At 38.7% G+C, this 26,692-nt stretch overlaps 1 protein-coding gene across 1 annotated transcript in view; it reads left to right on the plus strand.

The window, feature by feature from the left end:
* Positions 1 to 26,692, plus strand: part of Sema3c (semaphorin 3C) — a 169,449-nt gene that overhangs the window by 76,707 nt on the left and 66,050 nt on the right. The window contains exons 3-5 of the mRNA XM_040735157.1: positions 3,324 to 3,484; positions 4,981 to 5,043; positions 13,012 to 13,131. Coding sequence (XP_040591091.1) covers positions 3,324 to 3,484; positions 4,981 to 5,043; positions 13,012 to 13,131 — 344 coding nt within the window. The remainder of the gene's footprint in view (positions 1 to 3,323; positions 3,485 to 4,980; positions 5,044 to 13,011; positions 13,132 to 26,692) is intronic.

A 26,692-nucleotide genomic window follows, 5' to 3' on the forward strand; every position in this document is an offset into this window, starting at 1 on the left:
ATGGTTATCATTCATAAAAGAAACCCGTGCATTCTACCATCATCACAGAACATAGCAATGAAATTTTTAGTGAAGGAAATTCTTAACAATAGTTGTAAGACCCCATCTACATTCAATTATTAAGATGCTGGTCAAAATTAGTTCTCACGTGGTTAGGAATATTACACTACTGGCAGACATAATACAGTATAGAAAGATACATATTATCAGTGCTGTAATGATATGCTAACTCCTGCAGACTGATGAGCTTATCTTACCAGGGGACCCTGCTGTCCTCCCAGTTTTATGTAAATTCTCATGGTTCACAATGGTTGCTATTATGCAGAAATGTCTTGAACATGGAAATTCTAGGTAAGCCTATTATTCTGGAAAATTTCCCTGAACAAACCTTGGTGTAAAGGCATGACAGTAATTTTCCATCATGAACATCTACTATGATGTGGCTATCAGATCAGAAATATGTATTTTTTTTAATGTTCTTCCCTGGGCTATTTTTCCCAGGAACATAGAGATCTGGTTTGCCCTTTGTGGAGCCACTGAGATTTCTAAGGCTGCATACTGAATCCTCAGCTAATTTAATTCTAAGTCATTTCAGCATCACCTGAGAAACAATGCCATACCCCTGATGATGTAAAAAAGGATGCTATCACTAGTGGTATTTAAAGGAAATGCAAGTCGACTTCCTTCTTTGCCTTGTTTAGAAGCAGTTCTTACTAACAACAGTTACTTCTTCCCGTCACTGAAGTCAAATCATTAGATTGTTCATTTCCTATAAGCTTGACAAAGCCACTGGACTAGAGCCACTCGAGTGGGATCTACCATGAAGGAAATGATAGTCTTGCGATGTTCTTTTTATTAATAAAATTCTCATTGCTTTGAACTCTCACTCCTTTCTCCCCCAAAGCTCCAAAGCTCAATTATCACCACTCATAGTAATTTAAGCAGCATTTTAACAAAACACCCCAGGCTTCTATCACAGAAGTGATGGTTGTGAAGTAAATCCTCCTAGTTAACAGCTGTCAGCTGTCAATGGGCTACAGATAATTAAATTTGAAGATGCTTTATGGTCAGAAAGATAGATAAAACCCTTTGACTAGAAAGGCCTTTAAGTTGATGTGGTTACTGCCCTCTCTGGCACTGAGTCTAATCATGACTTCGGTTTTTTTCTATTGAAACAGGTAGAGGAAAACTCAGTTGCATTCAGGTTGAAAAGGGATATGAGAGGAGGTGGAGGGAAGAAAGGAGAAGTGATGTCAATATTTAATTAAAAGGTAGCAATAAATAAGAAGAAGGTAGCCGAGCAAGCCATGGATCAGCAGCCAGGAAGCCACACTTCTCCATGGTCTCTGTTCCTGACTTGGCTTCTCCTGATGATAGACCATCACACAGAAGTGAGGGTGAAATAATCTACACACACACATACATACCACACACACTCACTCACTCACACATGCTCACACACTCGCACACACATACGTACTCACACACACATACTCACACACACTCACCCGTACTCACACATGCACACACACTCGCACACACTCACCCGTACTCACACATGCACACAAACACACACACACTCACACATGCACACATACACACTCATATCATAAAAACTAAAATACTACTCATTTACTGAAAAATCAATGGAAACACAGGAAAGCTTATTTATTTTTAAACAATGAAATTTAGGGCCATCTGCATAGAGCTCTGAAATTTTGCAGAGGAGCTTTTTACCTGCAGAGAAAGGTACTTTGTGACAGATGACCTTCTTTTTATTTGTCCTGGTGTCTTCCTGGGTCAAAGTTCAGCTTGTAGGCAGACATTCACCTTAAAAGAAGATTAATGAACATGAGGCACTGAGCACTGAGCGGTTACAACTCTGAGGATTTAAATGTTTGATTCCGTGCTTTCCTTTTGCCGTATTCATGGGCATACTATCGTTCAAATGAGACATAGGACAGGGACTGTTTTCAAGTGACTTGTAGCAAAGCACATTAAGGTACTGGAAATTACACTGAGGAAACAGTCAGTGATTTAGAGTTATTTAGAGATGACCTAGAATGGTGAATGTAATGACTCTGAGAATAAAACATTGTCAAGGAGTAAGGCAGTCTCCATGCCGTTGTTTTCTTTTTCTACCGACTCTACTGGCTGACAACTTTCACTGATAAATTTGAGATTTCTACAAGTGTGAAAAATCCTTGAATCATATAGCATCAGCATGAACTTTAACTTGCTGATTTATTTCAGCAGAGAGTTAATAAATAAACATATATGCTAATATTATTTTCAAATTAATTAATTTTTAAATCTAATTTTTAATTACTTCATTTGTGACTATGTCATCTTTGTCACTATTTTTCCGCCTCCCTCACTCTCCAACTCTCCCATGCCCTCTACTTCCAAATTCACGCTCTCCTCTCATCAACTTTCATTTTTATTTTTAATACAAATATATATACATATATATATAAACAGATACAAACACATGCATACACAGGTATGCATATATACTCACACATATGCATAACCTATACAGACCATTTGATGTTGCCTGTATGTCTGCGTCCAGGGAGGACAAGCTATGTGGGAGCTTGTCCCTACAGAAGACTGAGTCTTCCTTTCTTGGCAGCCATTCACACCCAGTAGCTGTTGGTCTAGCAGCAGGACTTCTGTAGTTTTCTCAGCTCACGTTGTAAAGGCAGTAAGAGCTGTCATTGTACACTCCTGTCCAGGCAACTATATTGTTGCCAGTCCATGGGTGCATTTTCCCTTGTCTATACTACACTGTCTAGCAACAGGCATCCTGATCCATTAAAATCATTCCTTCTCCTCCTCTTCTGTAATGTTCTCCGTACCTTAGGTGAAGAAGTTGAACCTCTGATGTACTGATCAGGGTTGGACACGTGTTCTTTGTATTTTGACCAGTTGTAGATCGCTGTAGTAGTCTCTATCTGTTGCAAAAAGTTTATTTGAAAAGGAGAGAGAACTACAGTAAGTATTTAAAATACATTGTATTCGTTTAGGGAAATGGCATTAGTAGGTTCTCCTCTAGAAGCTGCAGCTTCTTAAGCTACAAGTAGGTGTCAGCATTTACAGCACCAGGTGTGAGTTCCTTTTTTTGTTTATTGGGCCTTAAGTCTAGCTTCACATTTTAGCTGTTGGCTATACTAAAGATATAAGTAGCACTGGAGAAACATTGATATCATAGAAGAAAGATTTATACGTTTATTTTTGCTTTTTTTGGTTAACCTTTCAGCAAAATCATAGAATTTTAGAACCAACCCACTATGCTTACCAATTCATGTTCACTATTTCAGAGCTTCGAGAAACCAAAACCTCTGAATATTTCAGCCTATCCCACCACCAGTTAGACTACAGGATATTACTAATGGATGAAGATCAAGACCGGATATATGTGGGGAGCAAAGACCACATCCTGTCCTTGAATATCAACAATATCAGTCAAGAACCTTTGAGTGTAAGTTTGCAGTTTTTCAGGGAAGTCTTGGCATTATAGGTATTGAAAATAATTTAAATACATTGAAGATAATATACAATGTATCAGAAACACAGAAAATACTAGACACATGGACACACACACACATATCCTGAAGTTATTTTTTTCTTCACAGCTGAAAAATATATTTAGTCCAATTCCTCCATTTGGTTTCAAAAGTTATAAATTTAACTTACAAAATTAACTTATTCAATTTAAACTCTGAAAAAATGAAAAGAACTCTCATTTAATACTAATCTAATCAAAATAAAAGTAGTGAGGTGGGGGAAGTTTACTATGAAAATCCTGGTTAGAAGAAGACCCATGTCTTCTATGTGTGATCCACAGAGTGTAAGGCTATTATCTGCATGGATATTTGAATAAGCATAACTACTTTTACCCGTCTTCTTTTATAGTAAGGAGGCAAACCTAACCATCAGCGGACCAGAAGAGTAAAACTGTGTTGATACATTTATTATAAACAGGACCCTTTGCATCTTTTTTTTGGATGGGAAGAAGCCAAGTATCTTTATTTGCCCATGTTGTGGTAGTATATATAGTGACCCTAAAAATTCCATCACCCTCCGAAATTCCAACACAATTATTCACAAATCTTGGAAGGACAATGTTCATTTTCACGTGGAAACACAAAACAAAGAGGATAGTTAAAACAATACTGAATGATAAAATAATTATTGGAGGTATCACTATTCTTGTGCCAAGTTATACTACAGAGCTATAGTAATAAAAACAGCATGATATTGGCATGAAAACACACACATGGATCAATAGAATTGAATTGAAAGAACACACACGAATCTGAAAACCTATCCACATCTGTTTTTTTGGTAAAGAAGCCAGAAACATATACTGGAAAAAACACACTATCTTCACAAAATGGTGCATTTTTTTATATTAAAGGCTGATGACTTAAAGTAACGTCTCTACCAGCTGTGACCTGAAACAGCAGTGATTTAGAATGGCAGCACAGAGTTTCAGAGACTGGTTTCATTGTAGAGGAACATGAAGGCTCATTTTGAGTAAATCTGTCAGTCTGGCTGTGCTGTTTATCAAAGGTAAAATAATCAGCTAAGATAGCACACAAACATAATTCATAATGCTATAGACAGGTGGTAAAAGTATGAGTCCAAAGGGACTGCAATGGGATTTGAATGCAATGCAAAATGTGCATTGTATTTTGCACATTTAAATTTATCATGACTTTAAATGCACAATTATAGATTTATGCATGTTATGGAGCGGGTTTTGTTAAAGAAAAAGCTGATTGGATGAGCAAACAGCAAATGGTATAACGACATAATAGCCAAATAACTTGAATTCAGAAGGTAAAAGGGGAATTTTGAAAAACAACGGCAGTAACACTCTAAAGAAATCAGATAGTCAAAAGCAAATGAAGGATGTTGGGTTGCTTTGTGCCTGAATGCTAGTGTACAAACATTATGTTTCTTCCCGAGCAGGTTTTCTGGCCAGCATCAGCAATCAAAGTTGAAGAGTGCAAAATGGCTGGCAAGGATCCTACAGTAAGTAGTTGAAGAGCACACACACACACACACACACACACACACACACACACACACACACACACACACATCACATGCATACAAATGCACCCACCCCCACACACATTCTTATTATAAACATATACACAAACATATACACACCAGTACACATAACATACATCACCCACACTACATGTCACATACACACAAACATCACACATCATACCCCACACATACAACACACAAACACACACATGCACCAACTACTTAGTCTTCAGGTCTTTGGCTGGACAGACATTGAAAATATGAATGTAATGGGACTGGAATTCTCAGACCATCTGCTACTTTAGAATTCCTACTGGTTAAACTTCTCTGCCTTGCTTTCATTATTTAGTACAGACACTTTTCATGATTGATTTTACCAATAAACCTTGTTCTGAGTAGCTCCAACATGCAGAATTCTCAGCAGGCTGCTGCAGTGACGATAATGTGAGTGTCTGGAGTACCTCCCAGATACCCTGGGAACTATTCCTGAGATTCTTGGTGGAAAAATAGCCATGAGCCTGCACATTCCAGATAAAGAAGTCAACAGTGATGATTGATACATTTGTTAATTAAAATATCACAACCTACAATCAAAACAGATACACATATAGTCAAATGTGAAGTGAAACACTTGTACAAATTGGAGTCCCTTAAATGGACTTCAATGGAAAGAGTCAAGCAAGGAACCTGCATTGATTTCTAGAATGACTTTCTGTACTTGACATTAAATTATTCTTGAATATTACATAAGAAATGGATAGAAATATAGTTATTGGGTAGAAAATCCAGTATATTTACACATGTCGATTCAAGTCCATCAAGATATCATATGTGTTTATGTTCAGAAAAGCTTGACTGACCACATTGCAATAGATAGAAGAAGAGCAGAAAGGATTATTGTCCATATGGAGCCTTGAAAGTAAGTGTTCTAAAGGGATATGGGGAAAAGATATTCGTGGGGGAGACTAATCCATAACAAAAGGAAATTTTTCAGTATGACTGACTTTCAAGACAGTCTCAGATATTAGACTGGAGAAAGTCATGCCAACAGAAGACTCTAGAAAAGCACTTGTCAATCTGTGGGTTATGACCCCTTTGGGGGATCAACAACCCTTCACATGGCTCACCTAAGGCCACTGGAAAACACCTATTTACATCACAATTCACAACCGTTGCAAAATTATGTTCATGAGGTTGTAATGGAAATAATTTTATGGTGTGGTCACTACAGCGTAAACAACTACATTAAATGGTCACAGTGTTAGAAAGGTTGACAATCACTTCTGTAGAGGGAAAGGTCTCTGCATATTATTCCACAAGTGTTCTTGGAAACCATTACCAGGAGTGACTCAGTCGTAAGTCTTACAATTTCAATTTTATATTTCATCCCATTAACAGAACTTAAAAGAAGGAGAAGAAACACGACAATGCATCATTACAATCTAAAGGAAATATGCAGGGTGGACATCCAGAACAAAGTATACATTTTGGTGACTTTCCGGGGAAAAATACATTATGGGGTGCAGTGCAGTGGAGTATGATGGCTTCCTTAGGTTATTCTTTCAATAACTGGGCAGGAATTGAACAATTCTCCTTCATTTCCTAATGAAGACATTGTCCACTGATGCATGTCTGATTGTGTTGCCTTTTACCAAAATAATACCCCATGGCAATGTTACTGAGTTTCCTAATGTTTTGTTCAGGAAGGTTTGGATTTCTAATTCACAGCAATTGCTACAGAAAGGGTAGACTGTAGATAATTTGCATGTTCACTTTCCAAAAAGTGATCACAAATCTTCCAAAGTGTCTAGCCTCGTCAATTGAGCCCTTTCTCCTTTTGGTGAAATAGAAATCTATTGTTACTTGCATTGTGATAATTTAACATATTTGATAAAAGCTTCAATGCATGCTTACATTTACCTGTAATTTTACTATGCTGTAATATCAAGCATTGAGTATTGTTAATTCTTCTGCATGGCCAATAGATACACACTTGAGAAGTCATCTATGAAGAGATGTCTTTTTTGTATTTTTATGACTTAATAGGACAGGTTTTGATTTTCCAGATAAAATGATGAGTTCTGCAAAATAAATCTGTGGAATTCTTTCAACTACCTACTTATCTGTATAAGGGGAGACTACCTAACAAATACTTTTCATATCCTACATGGGCAGCCCTTAAACAGACCTCCTGTTATCTGACTTCAGGAGAAAAGCCCACTGGAAACGGATACTTGAATGTTCTTTAGATAGTATTTTTATTTTACTTTTCATTGATTCTAAGTGTTTGCAAATGTTTTCACACTATTGAAGTATTTGCCATCCTACTGAACATATAATATTTCATAGTATTTGACGTTCTAAGACATATGAGTTGAGTATTTTTATTGCTCCTTTGAGAGTTTCAGAGGTTTTGATTGTGTTCATCCTCTTCCCGTAGCAAACCCCCAATTTACCCCTATTGGCTTTTTAGAAGTTGTGTAAACCAGTGTCTGTGAAGAGCATAGAGAGTGAGGTCAAGGCAGTATACGTACTTTCCAGAACACGAGAAAGATGAGACATACATGTAACGATTATGAGAAACAGCACTCAAGTGTAAAGGAACAAACAAGGCTCTGTTCTAAGTGTTCCATCCTAATCTCGAAAGCTGCACAGTTATGCCAGCTAGAAATTGAAAACAGCCATGATTTAAAGATTACGAAACGGAACGAGTAAGGAGAATGAGAAATGTGTTCCGAGTTTTCCAGCTGTGAGCGGGATGGCCTTTGTCTGATGGAGGAGAGCAGCCCTACATCCTGACCTTCACAGCGAAATTGCATGTCTTCCTAGGGGAGAACCATGGGGCTTGGGAGACAAAAGGCAAAGGACGACCATGGAGCTGGGGTATTTTGCAAAGCGTTCTTTTATAGGTTTGGCAGCAACCATATTAGCTAGATCTGTTAATATTACCCTTATATCAACCACAGGAAGATTCACTTTAGGTAAACCCTCTTTTTTTCCCATCCTTTTGGTTTGTGCTGCATCTGAGTATCAACTCTAATTGCTTTGCAGCTTTGGTTTTTTGAACCGTCTTCTGATCCTTTCTGGTCATGATACACTGGCTGCTTCTCTGGGAACTCCTCTCCAGGAGTCCTGTGTTGGTGCTCCTCCTGTGTGTGCTGCTGAAGCACCTTACCACTCACCGCATCAGTTCTTAGTTGTATGTCTTTCTGCACTAATTGGAAACACTGTGTGGTAAATGTCATTATCCACTATACCAAGTTCAGTATCTAGAAACTGCATCAAATTTAAACGAGTTCTGAATTAATAGCAAGGAAAGCAATTAAGCAAGGGAATCAGTTCAAAGAGTTTATTAGGTACAGGCAATGTGACATGGTAGATGATGAGTTTGCTGGGGCTCTTAGATTAACAGTGTCTATAGCAAATATGTGTATTTCAGAAAAATATCTCCTTACTCTTTGAAAATGTATTTAACATCTCTTTAGTAAAACAGAATGGAGCAGTGAAAATCTAATCATAATAGCAGAAAGACACCAGAATTTGTATTTCAGAAATTTCATTTTTAGATATTGACAGCAATTTGCAAATAAACTTATTTTTCTAGGAGGGGGATAAGAATGTATCTAGTTTGTGAGTGCATGCCCAGAATGGAAGCCATCCTTTGTGCCCTGACCCAACACCATGAAAGACCAGCATGATGGCACCCACCCTTAATCCCTGCCCTTGGATCAGAGGCACAAAATTATCAAGAAGAGCTAACTGAAGGCCTGTCAGTACTATCAGAGACACTTTCCTAAGACAAGGATCAGGAGAGTCAAGTACAGCAGCATTTTAAGGGTTACACCGGATAACAAATATTATTCTACAATAATTATTTTTATTGAGGATATATTATTGTGGTGATAATACAGCATTTTTTACTCAATTGAGGGTATGCAAGCTATTTTATTCTAATGTTTTAACTGACAGAGTTAACTCTGTAAAGTAATGGCATAGCTTTATTTAATCATACAATTTGAATACTATGGGCATGGTGCTTGAACTGGTTCAACACAGATGATGGCCTTCTCCTTGGTCAAGAATGGGAATGACACTTCCCATTACCTGGAAAGAGCCGGTATAAAGATATCTGGTGTTCTGGTCTAGCTCTAAAGTATCCCTTTCAAGCTTATGTTTGGATAGGTTACTCTTCATTTTGTGGCACTATTTTGAAAGTTATGATGCTTTTAGGAGGTGAGCCCATGTGACATAATAAGTCACCAGAGACTTGCCTTTGAAAATTGCACCCATCTTTGGTTCTATACTTCTCTGTCTGATTCTTTGTCCTTTCTGTGTAAACCCTTGCTACTTACTACAAGCTCCCGCCACCACAGAGCCACTCTGCCATGCTTTCCACACCATGATGGACTGAAATCCCCATATACATACATACATACACACATACGTACGTACGTACATACATACATACACACATACGTTCGTACGTACTTACATACATACATATATACATACATACATACATACATACATACATTCTACAGTGTTTTGGAGTCTCTTGGACAGCCTTGACTAACAACTCATGCAGATAGGGGAATGCTCTTGATGTCACAACCCCAGCCAAAGAACACACCAAATAATTATCACATACCAAGTGGTCATGCTGAAAACACATACATGCAAGTAAACACACACACATTCACAACAACAATTCTAAAAAGTCCATGATTGAAGAGTGAAGACTGAAGGCAGAGCCATGTAGAAAGGATTGGAGAGCAAAAGAGAAAAAGGAAATTATGAAATCATAATCTCAAAAATTAAAAAGACATCTTTGTCATTTATTTCTATTAATGTACTCAATATAAAATCTTTTACACACATCAGTATTATGAACAGGACTAGTACTAACCTGGGAAGGACATATGGCCTGCCCAAATCAAACTGTTCCTACTGCTTTATTAACGTGTTGCTCAAAATAAATGCTATTACTGCCATTTTACTAATGAGAAATTTGAATAATAGAAAAACCTATATAACTGTAGAAAATCTAATAACATGTAGAAAAAGCTGAAGGCTGGGTTTGACTCCATATCACTTGGGTCTGTGAATTGCACATTTGATTACTTGTTCCTATCTGTGTCCCTCCTGCCTATGTGAAGGCAATAGCATAGTGACAGACCAACTCCAATTGCTTCCTGTTTCATGACACAGGATTCTGTATTACACTCACCACTCTAGAATATTCACTCCAAAAAATCTCACTAACTCATGTACTTGTTTTTCTTTTTGTTTTGTATTTATTTTTAATTATGTGTATGTGTGTATGTCAGTGTCCCTGCAGAGACCAAAAGAAGAGGTTCAAGACATTGGATCTGGAGATATACATTATTGTGAGCCACTCAGTGTAGGTGCTGGGAACAAAATTCAAGTCTTCTGGAAAAGCCATGGTGCTGTTTCACCAACGACCTCCCTTTGTTTGTTGACTATACAGTTTTCATTGGGAAAATTCTTTCTTTATGCATCTTTACTGTCAAGAATATACTGCAAGACCCAGATGCTAAACCTTTCTACTGAGTTCACGTGTGAATGTTCCTCTCCTTTCTTTGAAAGGAGAAAGTTGCCCAGGCAATGAAGTGATGCTAACCCTAGATACAGTGCCTTAACAAGCATTTATTGATGGGAATTTACACAAGAGTTTAGCTCAGACATGATAAGGTCAGAAGCTGATGCCCTGCAGTGGAAAAGCAGAGCTCAAAGATACGGGTTGGCAGTGATTAACTCAGCTGTTCAACATCACTTTTTGTTTTCCATGGGAGAAGAGGCAAAAGATGCATGGAGTATGACAGGTAGGAATTTGGAGTGGCAGTAACAACCCTACAGAAAATCTGGACAGTGGTAGTGGACCAAATTTCAGTCTGAGGTTAAGAAATTCTATTTAATCTCTTTTGGAGATCAACTTCCTTATTACTACACTGAAATTCAGCTACTTAATTCAAACATTGCTATAACAGTTAAGGCTATCTAGGTATATGGATAAAGAGACCTAAAAATCTTACTAACATACAAATACTGATTGTATAAGTATTAATTCCTGAAAAGAAAAGTGTGGGTTCTTAATGCGTGGGTATAGTCTTTATTAAACAAATTACACCACAAATGATAAAATTATTCTCAATAAAATTCTTTGAAAGAAAATGACTTTGTAAGGGGACATCATTCTGGCTCAGGCTTGATTAATTTATAATCAGAAAAAGTAATGAGCATATCAGTGGTGGAGTTTGAGATGATTAATTTTGCCACAGGGAACTTACAAACTCCTGCAAGGTCACAGTTAATTTAGAAGTACAGCAATGACACCCTTGGCTATTTAGTTTAACTGGAGCCAGTTGAAAAACTGGTTTGAGAAAAATGAAAAATGTATTTCCTGGGGACTTTGGGTAGAGAGAACGATTATACCATTCTTCATAGAAGCAGCAGCTACTCATATGTTCTGAAGCGACGTCCATTTCTCAGTTGGATAGGGTAGCTGTGGTTACCATGGTACGCTCATGATAATAGGGAATGTGAATGAGCACAACTTGACTTCAAACATGTTTTAGGGTGTGTGTGTGTGTGTGTGTGTGTGTGTGTGTGTGTGGTATTTTAAGGAAAACTAGAGCAGACAAGTAGTGATATGTCTTTATTAGTTTTTTTTGCATTCATTTATTTGTTTTTGTTGTGTGTATGTATTTGTGTGATCAAGTGCAAACAGAAGTGGAGGTCTGAGAACAAGTTTTCAGAGGTGTTTTCTTCTTTAACACCGTGGGTTCTGGAGATGAAACTGGTCTTCAGGCTCGGTGGCAAGCAACCTTAAACATTTTGATCCACCTTGTTGCGTGCCCTCTGCATGCCTATGTTTCTGAACTGGATCACATAAAAGATTAAGCTTATAAAACAAACTCTAAACTTTAGAGCATGAAAACTCATACAGGATTGACTTGGAGGGTAGCTGAACAGTTAAAGAACTTACAAATGCAAATGGCCAAGTGTGAGGACCAGAGTTGAAATCCAGAGAAACCACGAGAATGTTATGCGGGGTTGGCTTAACGCCTGGCCTAGTCACCTGTCATGCTGGTGCGCAGAGGGTGGACTTAACCTCCCAGATGATCCAGCCAGCTTATTCATATCAGTGACTTCTGGGATCTGTAGAGAAGTTATGGCTCCCTGAATAATGTGAAGAGCGATGGAGGAGGAACCCTGAAATCAGTATCCAAGTCTCCCTACACAAGCACACGGGTATGAACATTCAGAGACACAACCACAAACCTACACATACACATGAAAATTAAAATCTCAAAACAGCATATGAAGCATTGCAATAAGAGAAAAAATAGTTTTAATTGATACATAAGGTCGGCTGCTTGTTCCCAAGACAAATGAATGAGATACACCAAATATTTCTCTTATTGTATCTTCGAAGATGTCTCTTAACAACAGCATTGAAAAGATAGAAATATAATGTGCAAGTGAACATGTCTAAATCAGATGTGTGAATGTGTCGAGAGCATTTTCATACAAAACCGTAGAATAACGAGACATTCAATAGTAACAGCAGTGTTTGTTCTACTAAACTGTGAGAATAGAAGGTTTTGCCTGTTCTGTTCTCTACAAAAGCCCCGAGTTTTGAAATCACGTGGCTTACAATTGGCAAATCTCAGCTGAGGTACTCTTTCTGTAATAGAGTTCTAACTATTGCTGAGTAGCCAAATCTCTCAACATTTGATTTCTTATCTCCACGAGTTAAATAAGTGTTTCTGGATGGCATTCAGAAGGTGTACATAGTTACCCAAGACACGGACAAGGGCAGATGTCGCCTCGTCGTCACCTCGGACACCACACCCCTGCTTCACAGAGCAGCTGCAGGTGCAATGGGCGTGGCCTCACTAACTGCTGCTCTCCTTTTGCCAGCACGGCTGTGGGAATTTCGTCCGTGTTATTCAGACTTTCAACCGCACTCACCTGTATGTCTGCGGAAGCGGAGCTTTCAGCCCCGTGTGCACTTACCTAAACAGGGGACGGAGATCCGAGGTAAGCCTGACTGCTTCCTTTTGTCCATTTGGACGTTCGTGTCTGAAATTTGATTGTATTGCAGAGTTAAAAATTAGGGAATTTAATGACAGTAAAATATTTTTGTGTTTTTAGAAACATGAATATATTTCATTTTGTCTTTGTCTGCCAAGGCAAGCTAAGTTGCATACTTTTGGCTTTCCAATTAATCATGTTTACTTGTTTCTAAGCATACAAATTGTAAAATAAAGGAGAACTGTAAATTTATAATTGTATTAAATATAAAGTGCTAAAGTACAGAAATACCATGTTTATACTTATTTCCATAAGTATGTATTTATTCTTATGTATACTTTAATTTCAGTATATCCTATGGGTATATACTTTAAGATGTGTTTAAAGCAGGATGTGAAATGTTTTGTTGAAAAATAACTTTATAAATTGATAAATCATGCTTTCATTTAAAACTAACATTACCCTGTGCTAGTTCATTCTCACCTTATTCTTTTATTGCTTAAAATGATATGAGTAGTTATGGCTTGGTGTTTGCTAAATGTTAGTCATGTAGTCAGCTAATACACAGTCAAATATAAGACTCGCTGGGTTTGAACTGTGATATCAAGGCTTCCCCATTATCACAGCTGCTAACACTAGCGCTAAGGAGAAAAACCTAAGGAGTTTTCATTCTTTCAGTCATTTGCATTATTTCACCTAATATGGTTACTTTAGAAACTAAATTATTTAAAACTACATTTAGTTCAGTATTAACTTAAATTTAGAAAATCTAGCTCTTATGTCATGTCTTAATTGGCTTTTAAAGATCAGAGTTATGGGGGAAACCCACAAATATCGCTATTGATATTCTTTACGAAGTTATTTTTCTTGAGTAACAATTGATATACTTTACTGCTAATGTAGTTGGAGAAAGATTCCTCTGTACTTCATTTTATTGAATTGCATTTAAGGCATGTAATTTATATCTACACATATATAGTTAGATGCATAAAATATCATTAAAGATGAACTAAATATCATTAGACCTCAGATATGTTTTTCTAAGTGAGGCTCAAAATGCTACTGAAATATTAATATTCTTAAAGGGAAAGTTGGACTTTTGGGGAGAATGTCATGGGGTGCACTGAACTGAGCATTAGAGCCACATGCCTGTGATCAACTGATTAAATAAACTAATGCTTTAGACATTTGAAATCTCCCAAGCACTACCCTGAAGTCCATACAACCACTGTGTGGTCAATGGTAGCATGGCAGTTTTCATAAGACAGATTTCAAATACAATTGTTTTCCCATTTTAAAAGTTGCCCACATTCTCTTCAAACCTTAATTAGCAAGTCTGTCTAAAAGTAATCTCCTTTGAAAGACTGGCATAAAATACTTATAAACCCCTTGGGGAACTGGAACCACACTATTATCACTTACAAAGATGTGTTCCACAGGCATAAGGCATTTCCATTATTTCAGTCTTTCCATAACATGTGGAAATCTTAGTAAGCAATTCAAGTAGGAAGGCATTGTGATTTTTAAGTTTTATCTTTGTCTTGATAATCAATCCATGTCAAAGAATTTAAGCATAACATTATTTTAGAAACCCTCAGCATGTAAAACACAATGTAAATGTTCCCATTCTCTTCAGTCTGAAACAAAGGATACCTTAGCATGAAATGAATATGCAATGCAAATATGTTGTTTTGAGAAAGTCTTCTACTTTTATCACTAAATTGCACTTTTAATGACCAGAGCATAGGATTTACTGCTAAAATCTTACAATGATATTAAGTCATAGCCTTTCCTACAATTAAAACCAATTTAAAAGTGAGCCAGTTGGGTTGGCATAGCTCTTGATGCTTTATTTTGAGACATTATCTCAGTTTCAATCACCTACCTTCAGAGAAATTCTTTAGTTCTTGGAGACTATTTCGGGGGCATATTTCATGTCTGAGAGCCATGCACCTCATGAAACCTGACCACTCTTCCATTACTGTGTGAATCTGCGTGAATGCACTGCCAGATTGCTGCTGGTCATCTGAAAAACAAACCTTCCCGTGAAATCAAAATCCAAATTCTTCTCTTCTGTATCCATCTTACAACTGCTCACTTCTGTTCCCGGTAAGGGACAGAGTAGCATCAGGAAAGTATGATTCCCAGAAACGGAGAATTCATCAGGAAAAGGCACTTGGGTAGCATTACTATAACCTCTGGAAAAGTTAGCAATTCCATTTGTGATTATTTACATCAGCTGTTTACATGCCATCTTTCCCCAGGATATGTAAGCCTTGATCCACTATTTATTATCAGATGCCTTTACCTTGAATGGTGGTCATTGTCATAGATGACTCTGAACACTCCCATGATTCCTGTGCTTACCAAAACAAACCCCCCTTCAAATTACCCCATCCCAGCAGAATTTGTAGCTGTTCTCTTCTTTCAAAAGAAAACAATGTTTGTTGTTAATAAATTACCCAATCCAGAGCCACCCATTACCCATTTCCTCTGGTCCATCCTTGCTCTGCCTTCACTTTGACTTCAATTCCAAGTGAATTGCTTCTTTCCCGTAAAGTTGCCTGAGTTCTGTAAGTTTTCAAGTTTCTGTTCCTCTTACTCTGTAAACAAGCTATTCAGATGACTAGCTTTTCCTAATAACTTTCAATCACATTTTCCATGACTTTATTAAATATTTTAAACATAACTCTTATTTCACTCAGTAAATCAAACTGATGAATGACCACACAGATGCTCAATTGCTGTTTGGTCACTGTAACTCCATACATAATCTAATGTCAGCAATTGTACATCTCCAGCATTGTTCATTCTGCTCAACTGTGCTTCAGATAATCAGGACTTTTTTGTTTCTATGTGAATTTTTAGTTCATTTTCCCTAATTCAGCAAAATGCATCATTGGAATTTTCATTTTGTTGAATTTGCAAATCACTTTCAGATATAAAGCCATTGAAACAATGTTGATTCTGCTAGTCCATAAGCACACGAGGTCTTTCCATTTTCTAGTCTTGTCAAGTTGTCTCCTCACTATCTTATACCTCATTGTAGAGGTTGTTTGGTCCCAGGGTTAAGCTTATGCTCTAGGAATGTTTTAAGCTTCTGCCAGTGGGATATTTCCTCTAACTTATGTATCAGCAAGTTTGTTATCTGTACATAGAAAAAAATACTAGTAAGGACATGAAGAAAGTGGAGCCCTACTCACTGCTCATGGGAGTGTAAACATGCATGGCCACTCAGGGATATCACCATGTGAGGTTCTGAAAAGACTATTCCACTTCCAGAGGATTCTATTTTGGTTTCTTTTCTTTTCTTGGGAAAAAAAATACTCTACCAAAAGCAACTTTTATGGAGAAACAGTTTTGTTAGGTTTTAGTTCTAGGATATGATTCATTGTGATAGGAAAGTCACAGCAGCGGTACCTCGAATCAGCTAGTCACATTAAGTTTGACAACAAAGGAAGAGAGACAAATGACCACATGTTTCATCTCACATGCACAACATAGAGTTTAAATGTTATATGCGTGTCAGGTGGAAGGTGGGCCTTGAAAATGAAGACATCATGAGAGGGGAAAGAGACGTGGATTACAATGGAATACTTGAGTCAAGAAAGCAGGAGATGAAGAGAATGGTTGAGGGGCACAGACACAGGGGAATAGAGTCAGAGGAGGTTTAACAGAGTATGTATGAAATGCCATAAAGAAACTCACTCAAAAGTTACTAGATTGAAACTATTTAACCTAATATTGTAAAGTCAAAAGGAAAAAGACCGAAAAGAAGGAAGACTCATGATTTGGGAGAGTAGAGCTGCATTCTTAGGAATGTAGTTGAAGAGTCATACTTCTGCTTGAAGTAGATTATTAGTATTTCCCCCACATGTTTCCCAGTGTTGACTATAACTAGACTGTAATTAAGATCACGTGGAGAAGAGGTGGCTGAGTAATGGAGGAGTGGGCCATTCCAGAACACCTGGTACCTATTTCATCAGCTCCTCCAGTGCCAACACTGGCTTATCAAGGAAAATCTGTTCCCGGCTCTAGGAACACCACCAAGATTATTCAATTTTCTTGTTTTCATAATTATTTTCTTTGGAAAGCAGATGTGCTAGGTGTCAGGAGTCTGAATTTGGATTTTGATTTGAGCTCCACTTAGCTATGATTGGCTTGGTGATAAACTTCACTACATCAGAGTTCATGTATCAAAAACAGACGACTTTAATTTTTATCAAGTAAACAAAACTTCTGAATGCATCTTTTCTGTATTGAGTCACAGCCATTTCTCACTAATCTCTAAACTCTGATTGTCACCAGACAAATTCTGTTGTATTATAATTGCTTTCACCAGAACCACTGAGATCACAGGTCAGATGATTATCAGCTAGTACCCAGACCTTTCAATATTAAAATAGAATTACAATATTTCCCCTTCCTCTCCTCTTTGATACTTCTCCCATGAGTATCTCCACCATAACCTCTCAATTTTACAGACACCACTTCTTTAACCATTGTTTTTCCACATTCATATGAATGAATAAACGCATTAATACAACTTTCTCAGCCCCTTCAGTGTTGCTTGTGTGTATGTGTTTCTAGGGCTTCCTACTTCGTATTAGGTAAGCAATCAGGGGATCTCTTCTTAGGGAAAACCAAATTCTCACTTTCTCGGGAGCTGCTAATTACTTTTTGCTCTTCAGTTAAGGGTGAGGCTCTATGAAATTTCCCCTACATATATGGGGATGTCAACTCTTGTTGGAAATTTTCATATATTGTTTAGGCAGTTATGTCAGAGATATTTGATGAGTAGAACTTGACTGTCATACCAAGGAGGTGCAATAAAATAACAGACCTCCCAGTTTTCTGTCCCTTATAATCTTCTGCTCCTGCTCCCTTTTCCATAATTTTTATTCTGCAGTTATATTGTAGGTGTATCAGTTGAGGCTGGGAAGCCCATGATTAATTATTCTCTGCATTTTTGTGACTAGTTGTGACTTTCTGTAATGATCTCCTTCTACTGCACACAGTTGCTTCTCTGGTGAGGGGTGAATGCTTCTCTTATCCGTGGGTATGTATTGCTTGAATCTAGTTTTGTCATGGAATATCTTGTTTTCTCCATCTATAGTGATTGAGAGCTTTGTCGGTTATAGTAGTCTGTGCTGGCATCCATGGTCTCTTAGTGTTTGTATAATATCTATCCAGGACCTTCTGGCTTTCAGAGTTTCCATGGAGAAGTCAGGTGTAATTCTGATAGGTTTGCCTTTATATGTTACTTGGCCTTTTCCTTAGCTGCTCTTAATATTCTTTCTTTATTCTGTATATTTCTGGCATCTTGATTATTATGTGGCAAGGGTACTTTTTTTGTGATCCACTCTATTTGGTGTTCTGTAGGCTTCTTGTACCTTCATTGGCATGTCTTTCTTTAGGTTGGGGAAGTTTTCTTATATGATTTTGTTGAATATGTTTTCTGCCCCTTTGAGGTGGTTTTCTTCACCTTCTACTATACCTATTATTCTTAGGTTTGGTCTTTTCATGGTGTCCCATATTTCCTGGATGTTTCATGTTAAGGATTTGTTGGACTTAAGATTTTCTTTGGTTGATGAATCCATTTCTCCTAGTGTATCTTCAACATCTGAGATTCTCTCTTCCATTTCTTCTATTCTGTTGGTAATGCTGGTATCGGTAGTAACTGACCGTTTGCCCAGCTTTTCTATTTTCAGCCTTTCTTCAGATTGTGTTTTTTTTTATTTTCTCTATTTCAGTTTTCAATGCTTGCACTGTTTAAATTGTTTCTTGCAATTTTTGGTTTATCTTTTCGTCCATTTTTTGCATTTTATGAATCCTTTGGTTTGTTCTTGCTTCCATTTCTTATATTTTTTGGTTTGTTTTTTCTTCCATTTCTTGCATTTTTTGGTTTGTTTTTTGTTCCATTTCTTGCATTTTTTGCTTTGTTTTTCTTGCCTTTATTTGAGGGATTTTCCTATATCCTCTTTTAGGGCCTCTATTATTTTCATGAATTTATTTTTAAGGTCATTCTCTTCTGCTTCATTTGAATTGGAATGTTGGAGTTTTGCTGGTGTGGAGTCTGTAGAATCTGGCAGTGTTATATTTGTTTTTCTGTTGCTGAGTATGTTTTTGTATTGTCTCCCATCTCTTCTTCTAGTGGGTGCAGAAAGAGCCCCTTACTGGTCTGGTGGTTAGGGGCTCAGAGTTCCATTTCGGTGGATGCTAGCAAATCTAATACTCCGAAGTTCTTCTATTCCTCGTCCTAGTTCTGGTCCCGTGGGTGGAGAAGAACAGAAATCTGGGGTGCTTAGCCTCCCACCTAGTCCCCTGGTCCCTTTGCTGGAAGTGAACACTTGGGATCTACCATGTTCCTACCTGGATGGGAAGCTCTGTGGAAGTCCCCAGTCACTGGAAGGCATGCCAGGGATGTGGGGCCTTCTTTTCCTGGATCTGCTTGTTTCCTGTTCTCTTGGTGGAAAAGAAGAACTGGAATCTGGGGTGCTTGGCTCCAGCCTGGATTGGAAGCTCTGTGCAGTTCCCAGGCATCCCCAGGCACTGGAATGCAGGTCTGAATGCAGGGCCTGTTTTACCTGGTCCTGTGGACCAGGTCCGCTGGTCTCCATGGTAGAAGAGAAGACCTGGGATCTGGTGTGTTTGGCTCCCTCCAGGATGGGAAGCTCTGTGGCCTTCCCCAGTCACTGGAAGCGCTTGCACTGTTTTGTTCACACAATTATCAAAGTGCTGCAAAACCAAGATGATTTCATTGGTGCTCTTATTAGGAACTATTGCACGCACTGCGTTTATCTTCTCTTTCATGTTCTCAAAAGTTCTTCCCTGGGCCAGTACTGTATTGGACTCCAAATCAAAAATGAATCCTGATGAATCCTTCTGGCTTTGTTTCCTAGACATTGTAGTTTTCTCAATGTCAAAAAAAAAAAAAATACACAAGAGCCAAGCGTCGGTGGCGCACGCCTTTAATCCCATCACTTGGGGGGCAGAGGCAGGCGGATCTCTGTGAGTTCGAGGCCAGCCTGGTCTACAGAGTGAGTTCCAGGACAGCCTCCAAAGCCACAGAGAAACCCTGTCTCGAAAAACCAAAAAAAAAAAACAAAAACAAAAACAAAAAAACACACACAAGAAAATATCTTTGTTCAAGTTCTGGGAATCCTGCTAATTTAAAAGTGGGTAACAGAAGTATGCAAAACCCTGGTTGTTTAAAATTCTGTTCACTGGCTCTTAATTTCTTTTCCTTTTCTGGCATCAACTTCTTGTCAGGATGTATCATTGCAGACAGTCATATCTTTTTCCAGAGAAATCCTAGCCCGGGCTCCCTGCAGTCGCCAAGTTCCCCAGTTCAGGGCTTTGCCTCCTGGACACTGCTGGTTCTGGGATGAGGAAAAGAAGAACCTCCCCTTCCTCTTTGTCCTGGTCCTCATCTTCATCATCTGGAGCCACTGCCATCGCTGGGTCGCTCCTCCCCGAGCTTGCCCAAGGCCCACTGCCATCTTGCCCTCACCACAGCTGCTGCCTTCCCCAACCTTCCCTCACTTGCCAGGCTGAGCGCAGTCCGGGCTGGGGCTGGAGTGCCCGTGGACCCTAAGCGACCCTCACCTGCACTCTGCTGCTCACCCGTCGATTATATATGATCTTCAATAACACCATTCAATAAAGTTCCTACATTCTGTTACTCTGATAAAGTCTAGCACAGGATTATGGTTGTCTGTAAATCTGACCAGGTCATGGGAAGAAGGGCCTGTTGCTTGTATTATATAGAATATAAGCCATAGGTTCCTAAAAAGGACAAAATGTTTTATTGAATGGCTTGTTGTTGCCATCACAGGAATAATCGCCATCACAACAACCACAGACAGCTTCATGGCATTACACACATCTGGACTTAAGGACTAAATTGAAATAAGATAGCTCAGCAGAGGAAAATGATGCAAATGTAGTTAATTCAAGTTTTACCAAGTGCTCACCTTCCTGAGAAACTGAAGACTTCAAGAAGCAGTGAGCATCAATACGTATATACTCTGGCTTGTATAGAAAGTAGTGATCTGTGAAAATGTTGTAAGACAAGTAAAAACAATTGGGTAGAGAAGTGACCAGGAATGTAGGTGTTTGTATAGTTTTTCCTCAGTCTCAGCTACTTTCATGACAAGAATATCAATGTCCTTCTGGTAAGGAATAGGTGGGTGGAGAATCTTACAAAAGGGAATTTCATTTAGGGCTTTTAAAAGCAACAAGTATCAGAGTGATCTTCTTGCACTTCCTGTTTGTTTAGTGTCTTCAGCTTAAAATAATTCTGATGTCAAAGTAACATATTTTGGGATGTATGATGTATGTACTGAAAGAGCTCCCAAGGGCAGAAGCTTTCTTTTTGTAGGACTATCCCAAGTCTGTCACCCACAGAGGTTTGGTAAAATTGAGGTGACATCATTTTGTAATGCCAAGACATTGAAGGACCCAGGCAGTGATCCTCAATGACATCTAGACATCATTAAAAGAGAGAAACAGCTCTAAATCCCTAGAGGAAAGGGCATACACTACTTATGTGAGACTGTTGGGGTACTGTGAGCCCTGAATGTTTGACCGTTTGAAGTATATGCCTGTCAGTTTTCATTGTCCACTTGACTACACTTAGAATTGCCTAGAAGACATGCCTCTGCCATGTCTATGAGGGTGTTTCTAGAGTTCAAGAGAGGAGGAGGCTCCATCATGAACATGAGCACCACACATTCTATGGTCCACAAACACAGATGAATGAAGTGAGGAGAAAGTGGGGAAGCCCGCTGAATTCCAGTTTCCTGAATACCTATGTAATGTGACCAGCTACAGTATGTTACTATTGTTATACCTTCCCCTACGAGGAAGCACTTCCCGCCCCTACAATGTAAACCCTTCCTTAAGTTGCTATGTGTTGGGTATTTCATTCCAGAAATGAGCAAAGTTAGTAATACAAAGTGTGCACTGAGATTTTAATTGATAATAATAAAGGATGAGTTTCCCACTTTTTTGGTATTATATGAAGAAATTATTACAGTATCTAAAACTGCCTTTTACATTATCAGAAGGAATAGGAGTGAACATGATACAAGATACCTATACATGATAACTCTAATATGTGTATATATACATATTTATATTATATACATATATAATTTCATTATATGAATCAGTGTACCGTTTTTCTTCCTCTAGGAATGGACAACATTCCACTTAAAATGTTATTTGAACTAGCTTACTTTCTGTTGTTTGGTGAACACCAAGAGCATCAGTAACTTGGGAGGGAAAGGTTATTTGACTTCCTCCTCCAGAAAATAGCCCATCACTGAGGTAACTCAAGTCAGCAACCTGGAAGCAAGAGGTGCAGCAGAGAACATGGAGGCACCTTGATTGCTGGCTTGCTCTCTGACTTCTGTTCTGTGGGCTTTCTTATACAGACAAGGCTTACCTGCCTACAGATGTTGTCCCAAAGTGGGCTTTGCCCCCATGCATGCATAGACATATAGAGGATTCCCACAGATACTCCCACCAGCCAATCTGATCAAGGCGGTTCTTCAGTTCAAGGTGCCTCTTCCTAAGCTACTCTTGGTTGAATCAAATTGACAACAGAAACTAACGAGCACATTCTCTAGACAGTTTCACAGTAACTATTAAAATACAATATTTCAATTTCTCAAATATTTTAGACTGATTAGCTTAAGCAGAATGCTTTTCAAGTCAGAGGTAAAATTAGACTCATGTCATATTGGTTTTTGTATACATCCCAGATACTGACAAACAGGCTCTAATGGCTGCCTAATGATTCCTTCTCCTGCAAGCCAAGCAGTTTCCACCACCTTTTTTTCAACAAAAAGGAAGGAAGGCAGTTGTATCAACTAATGAACCATTACAAATTAATGATAGACCTCCATACTGTCTAGGGCATTTTATCATAACATGAAGAGGTGCAAATAACTGGCATCACCATAGCAAGAGTGTTCCCATTCCTGCTGATTTACTTATGTGGAAAAATTGCTCAGTACCAGCATTGGTCAGAGCAAGAGGAAAAAACAGGAATAGCATTAATGCCAAACATTGTCTCTTTCTAGAACAGTGTGACATTGTCTCTCTCATCTGTATGTCCTCTTCTCTCTCTCTCCTCTCTCTCTCTCTCTCTCTCTCTCTCTCTCTCTCTCTCTCTCTCTCTCTCTCTCTCTCTCTGTGTGTGTATTTGTGTGTGTGTGTGTGTGTGTTGCAGCCATTGAGGTACAATTCCAAAATATTTTACAAATGTTCTCATACATTTTGTCATTTTTATCAATTGTGTACTAACTAAAATGAGGAAAATGTCACAGATAAAGACATAAGATCACAGAAAATGTTTAATGTTATAATTTATTGTAGAATTGTATAGTAAGGTAAGCAGACTTTCAAATATAAAGCCCATTATAACCAGATAAAATTCTTTGGGGAATTAAATGGACTATAAAAGGGAAAAGGGGCACCGGTTGATGCAAGACCTAGGCTCAATTTTTTTTACTAGGGTTGGGGGACGCCTAAGGAGGTGTAGAGAAAAAGAGAGAAACTCTAAAAAATCCTATTATAAGAAGGCATGCTCACTTTTTAAATTCGAGATTTCAATTTTTATGCATTTGTGTTATCTGGAAAATACGTTTTTAAATCATTTTTATTTGAAATGTAGTATATCTACAGCATGCTTTAGAAATTAAATACTTGGAAAATTATCTTGGTAAATCATTTTAGACTTAACAATTGCTTTAGTAAATGCCCAAGAGCTATAAAGATCAGAGGTTTGAAGAAACCACTTTGAGTCCACATGTCAGAGCATTTTCTGAAAAAGGTTTAGGGCAGTAGAACTCTAGAAAAGAACCCAAATATATCCTCCTGCCTTGGTCGTCTGTGTGCTGGGATTACAATGGTGTGCCACTGTCTTTGCTCCGTAAACCATTTTTTGACTTTGTCTATAGAGTGATAGGATGAGATAAAACCCAGAGCAATTGTCCCTTTGGAATACACCATGACCCTGTGGACACTATCTCTCTGTGTGTGATCCAGGTACCTCCATTACTATCAGAAGACGATGTGATCAGTCAGAAAAACTTAAGTCTAAAGGCTGTAATAAAAATGTTCCTCCAGTACCTCGGGTACCCCCAGCATGTCCACCAGTGGCTCAAGTTCCCATGGCACATCTCTAAAATATGGATCTCTACATGTGTTTAGACTTCATGCATGGAATCTCACTGATGGTCCATTCATCTTCATGTGGAGCCTCCTGGAAACATTTTTCAAATGCCTGGTGTCCTATGATCCACAATGAAAATATTCCTCCCCCACATCCCAGACCTTTACCAGTAACTCTCTTAAAAATTGGCGCTAATCTGATTTGGGCACTGGAAGAGTTTGGCAGCTGCACTTCCAATATAGAAATTTTATCTCTGTGATTTCATGACTGGGTGAGGGTTCCTGGCTACTATGACCCTTGGTTAAGATTTCGTTGGGAGAACCCGACCAAAGGTAAATATACAAACGTGGACAGAGGTGCTGATCTTCTTGAGGTCTGAGCATGCAAATACATGCCATACCTTGAGACAACAGGGGAGAAAGACTTGTGCTAGCTATCTTCATCACAGCCTGTTCTTAAGTTCAATCCAAACATTGAAAACCATCAGTCAAAAATAGAGGGAAACGGTCAAATATGGATTTCTGGATTAAACAAGGTCGAAGATTATGGTAGTTTTAATGTTATTAGTCCCCATAATTTCATAGGGAGTGGTATTATGAGGAGGTGTGGCCTTGTTGGAGTGGATATGGCCTTGTTGGAAGATGTGTGTCACTGTGGAGGTGGGCTTTGAGGTTTCCTACACTCAGGATCCCACCCAGTGTCAGTGGAATTCCTGTTTCCAGAGAGACATAGGACTCTCAGCAACTCCCCCTGTACCACATCTGCCTGCATGCTGCCATGTTCCCTGCCACGACGTTAATGGACTGAACCTCTGAACCTCTAAGCAAGTCATGCCAATTAAATGTTTTCATCTATAAAGGTTGCCATGTTCATGGTGTCTCTTCACAGTAACAGAAACACTAAGACAAATGAATCTTATGTTTATTGAAGACTATACACATAATTGTAGGGCAGGGAATACTGGACAAATAATGTAAGAGGACAAGGCTTCAGAACTGTGTTAGGTACATAAGATAAAGGCAAAGATCTATACAAATCAGGGTATAAGTCTTGCTTCTTCTAGGTAGGCTATGGTGACACTAAGGAAACATAAGCAACTAGGTCTAGTTGCCACCAGAGTGTGGATTTCAGCGTATTCTACTACACATAGCATTAAAATTGTGTCTGTACTCCTGGGTCATCACATTTTTAAATTATGTGATGTCTTTAACCAGATAAACTTGAAGGCCAAAGTCATTGGAGTGGCCAAGTTGAAGGTCAAGGTCAACAGAGTGGTTAGGTAACATTGATGTCAGGATATGAGGGTTTGGACCACAGTCTTGAAGCTTGTGCTGGTCCTTGTGGTGGTTCCAGTTTCCTGAGTTGTTGGCATTGTTAACACACATGAGATCATCTTTTCCTGGATGTCTTGAAGACCAGGCAGCAGTTGGGCACACAATGACTTCTGGGTGCGGCCCACACACCCATCATGCCAGTGTCTGCCTAGATTGTTTCTCGCATGTGGCCCAGATATCCTGAAGGCCATAGCTTGTGGCCCTGGTTCCTCCAAGTTAGTAAATCTCCTGGGTGTGATGAAGAGAGAATGAGGCCTACAACTGTCAAAGTTAAACTTGTCCCAGGCTTCTTGGTGGTAAGTTAGCCCCCAGATCACACTGATTTTGATTGTCCTTCAGTCATCAGCTTCAGAAGCCTTGTTTAAGAATCCAAGGTTTTTGATGGATGGAATGGTGGGGGCAGGGAACAGCTGAATCACAATAAGACCCTATACCATCTAATTCTTCTTGATAATAAGGAGAGTGGTTCCTTGTTCCATTAAAGGTCATTGCATAGTCCTTGCTCCCTTGCTGTGAGTGTATCACTGGGTCCTATGGAGAGAGGGTACGGCCCACATACCCTTACATTTAAGCTAGACCCAGGTAGTAGAAGGTACTCAGAGTATGTCATTCTTCAGACAACACACTCATGGTGTTAAAGTGTGTTCAACCTTCTAGGAGCAACATGTGTGGCCTAGGTCATACTTCAAGTCAGCTCTATATCCTTGCTCTCTGAAAGTCCTCATACAGGAAGACCTGGGCACAGAGGATTTCCTGGGTGCGGCCCACACACCCTTGATCCCAAGCTGTGTTATTGTTATTTGATGTTTCTGTGTGGTCCAGGTTACTAGAGAACAATGATGTCTTAATTTACCTGATGTGAGAATGGTTGTTGCCTGTGTTGGAAGAATAGCAGGTACATCCCACAAGCTATAGTGGTACCACAAAGAAGATTCTAGATTAGCATTGATGACAGTTCATGGTCTATGATGTGATATCAGTGCAAGAATGGTTGTGGTTGAGTCCAAATTTCTAAGTGTAGTAGCATGGATTGGGTCACAAATGATGC

The sequence above is a fragment of the Mesocricetus auratus genome, unplaced genomic scaffold, assembly GCF_017639785.1.
Source record: "Mesocricetus auratus isolate SY011 unplaced genomic scaffold, BCM_Maur_2.0 Super-Scaffold_100043, whole genome shotgun sequence".
In the NCBI taxonomy this organism is placed as follows: Eukaryota; Metazoa; Chordata; class Mammalia; order Rodentia; family Cricetidae; genus Mesocricetus; species Mesocricetus auratus.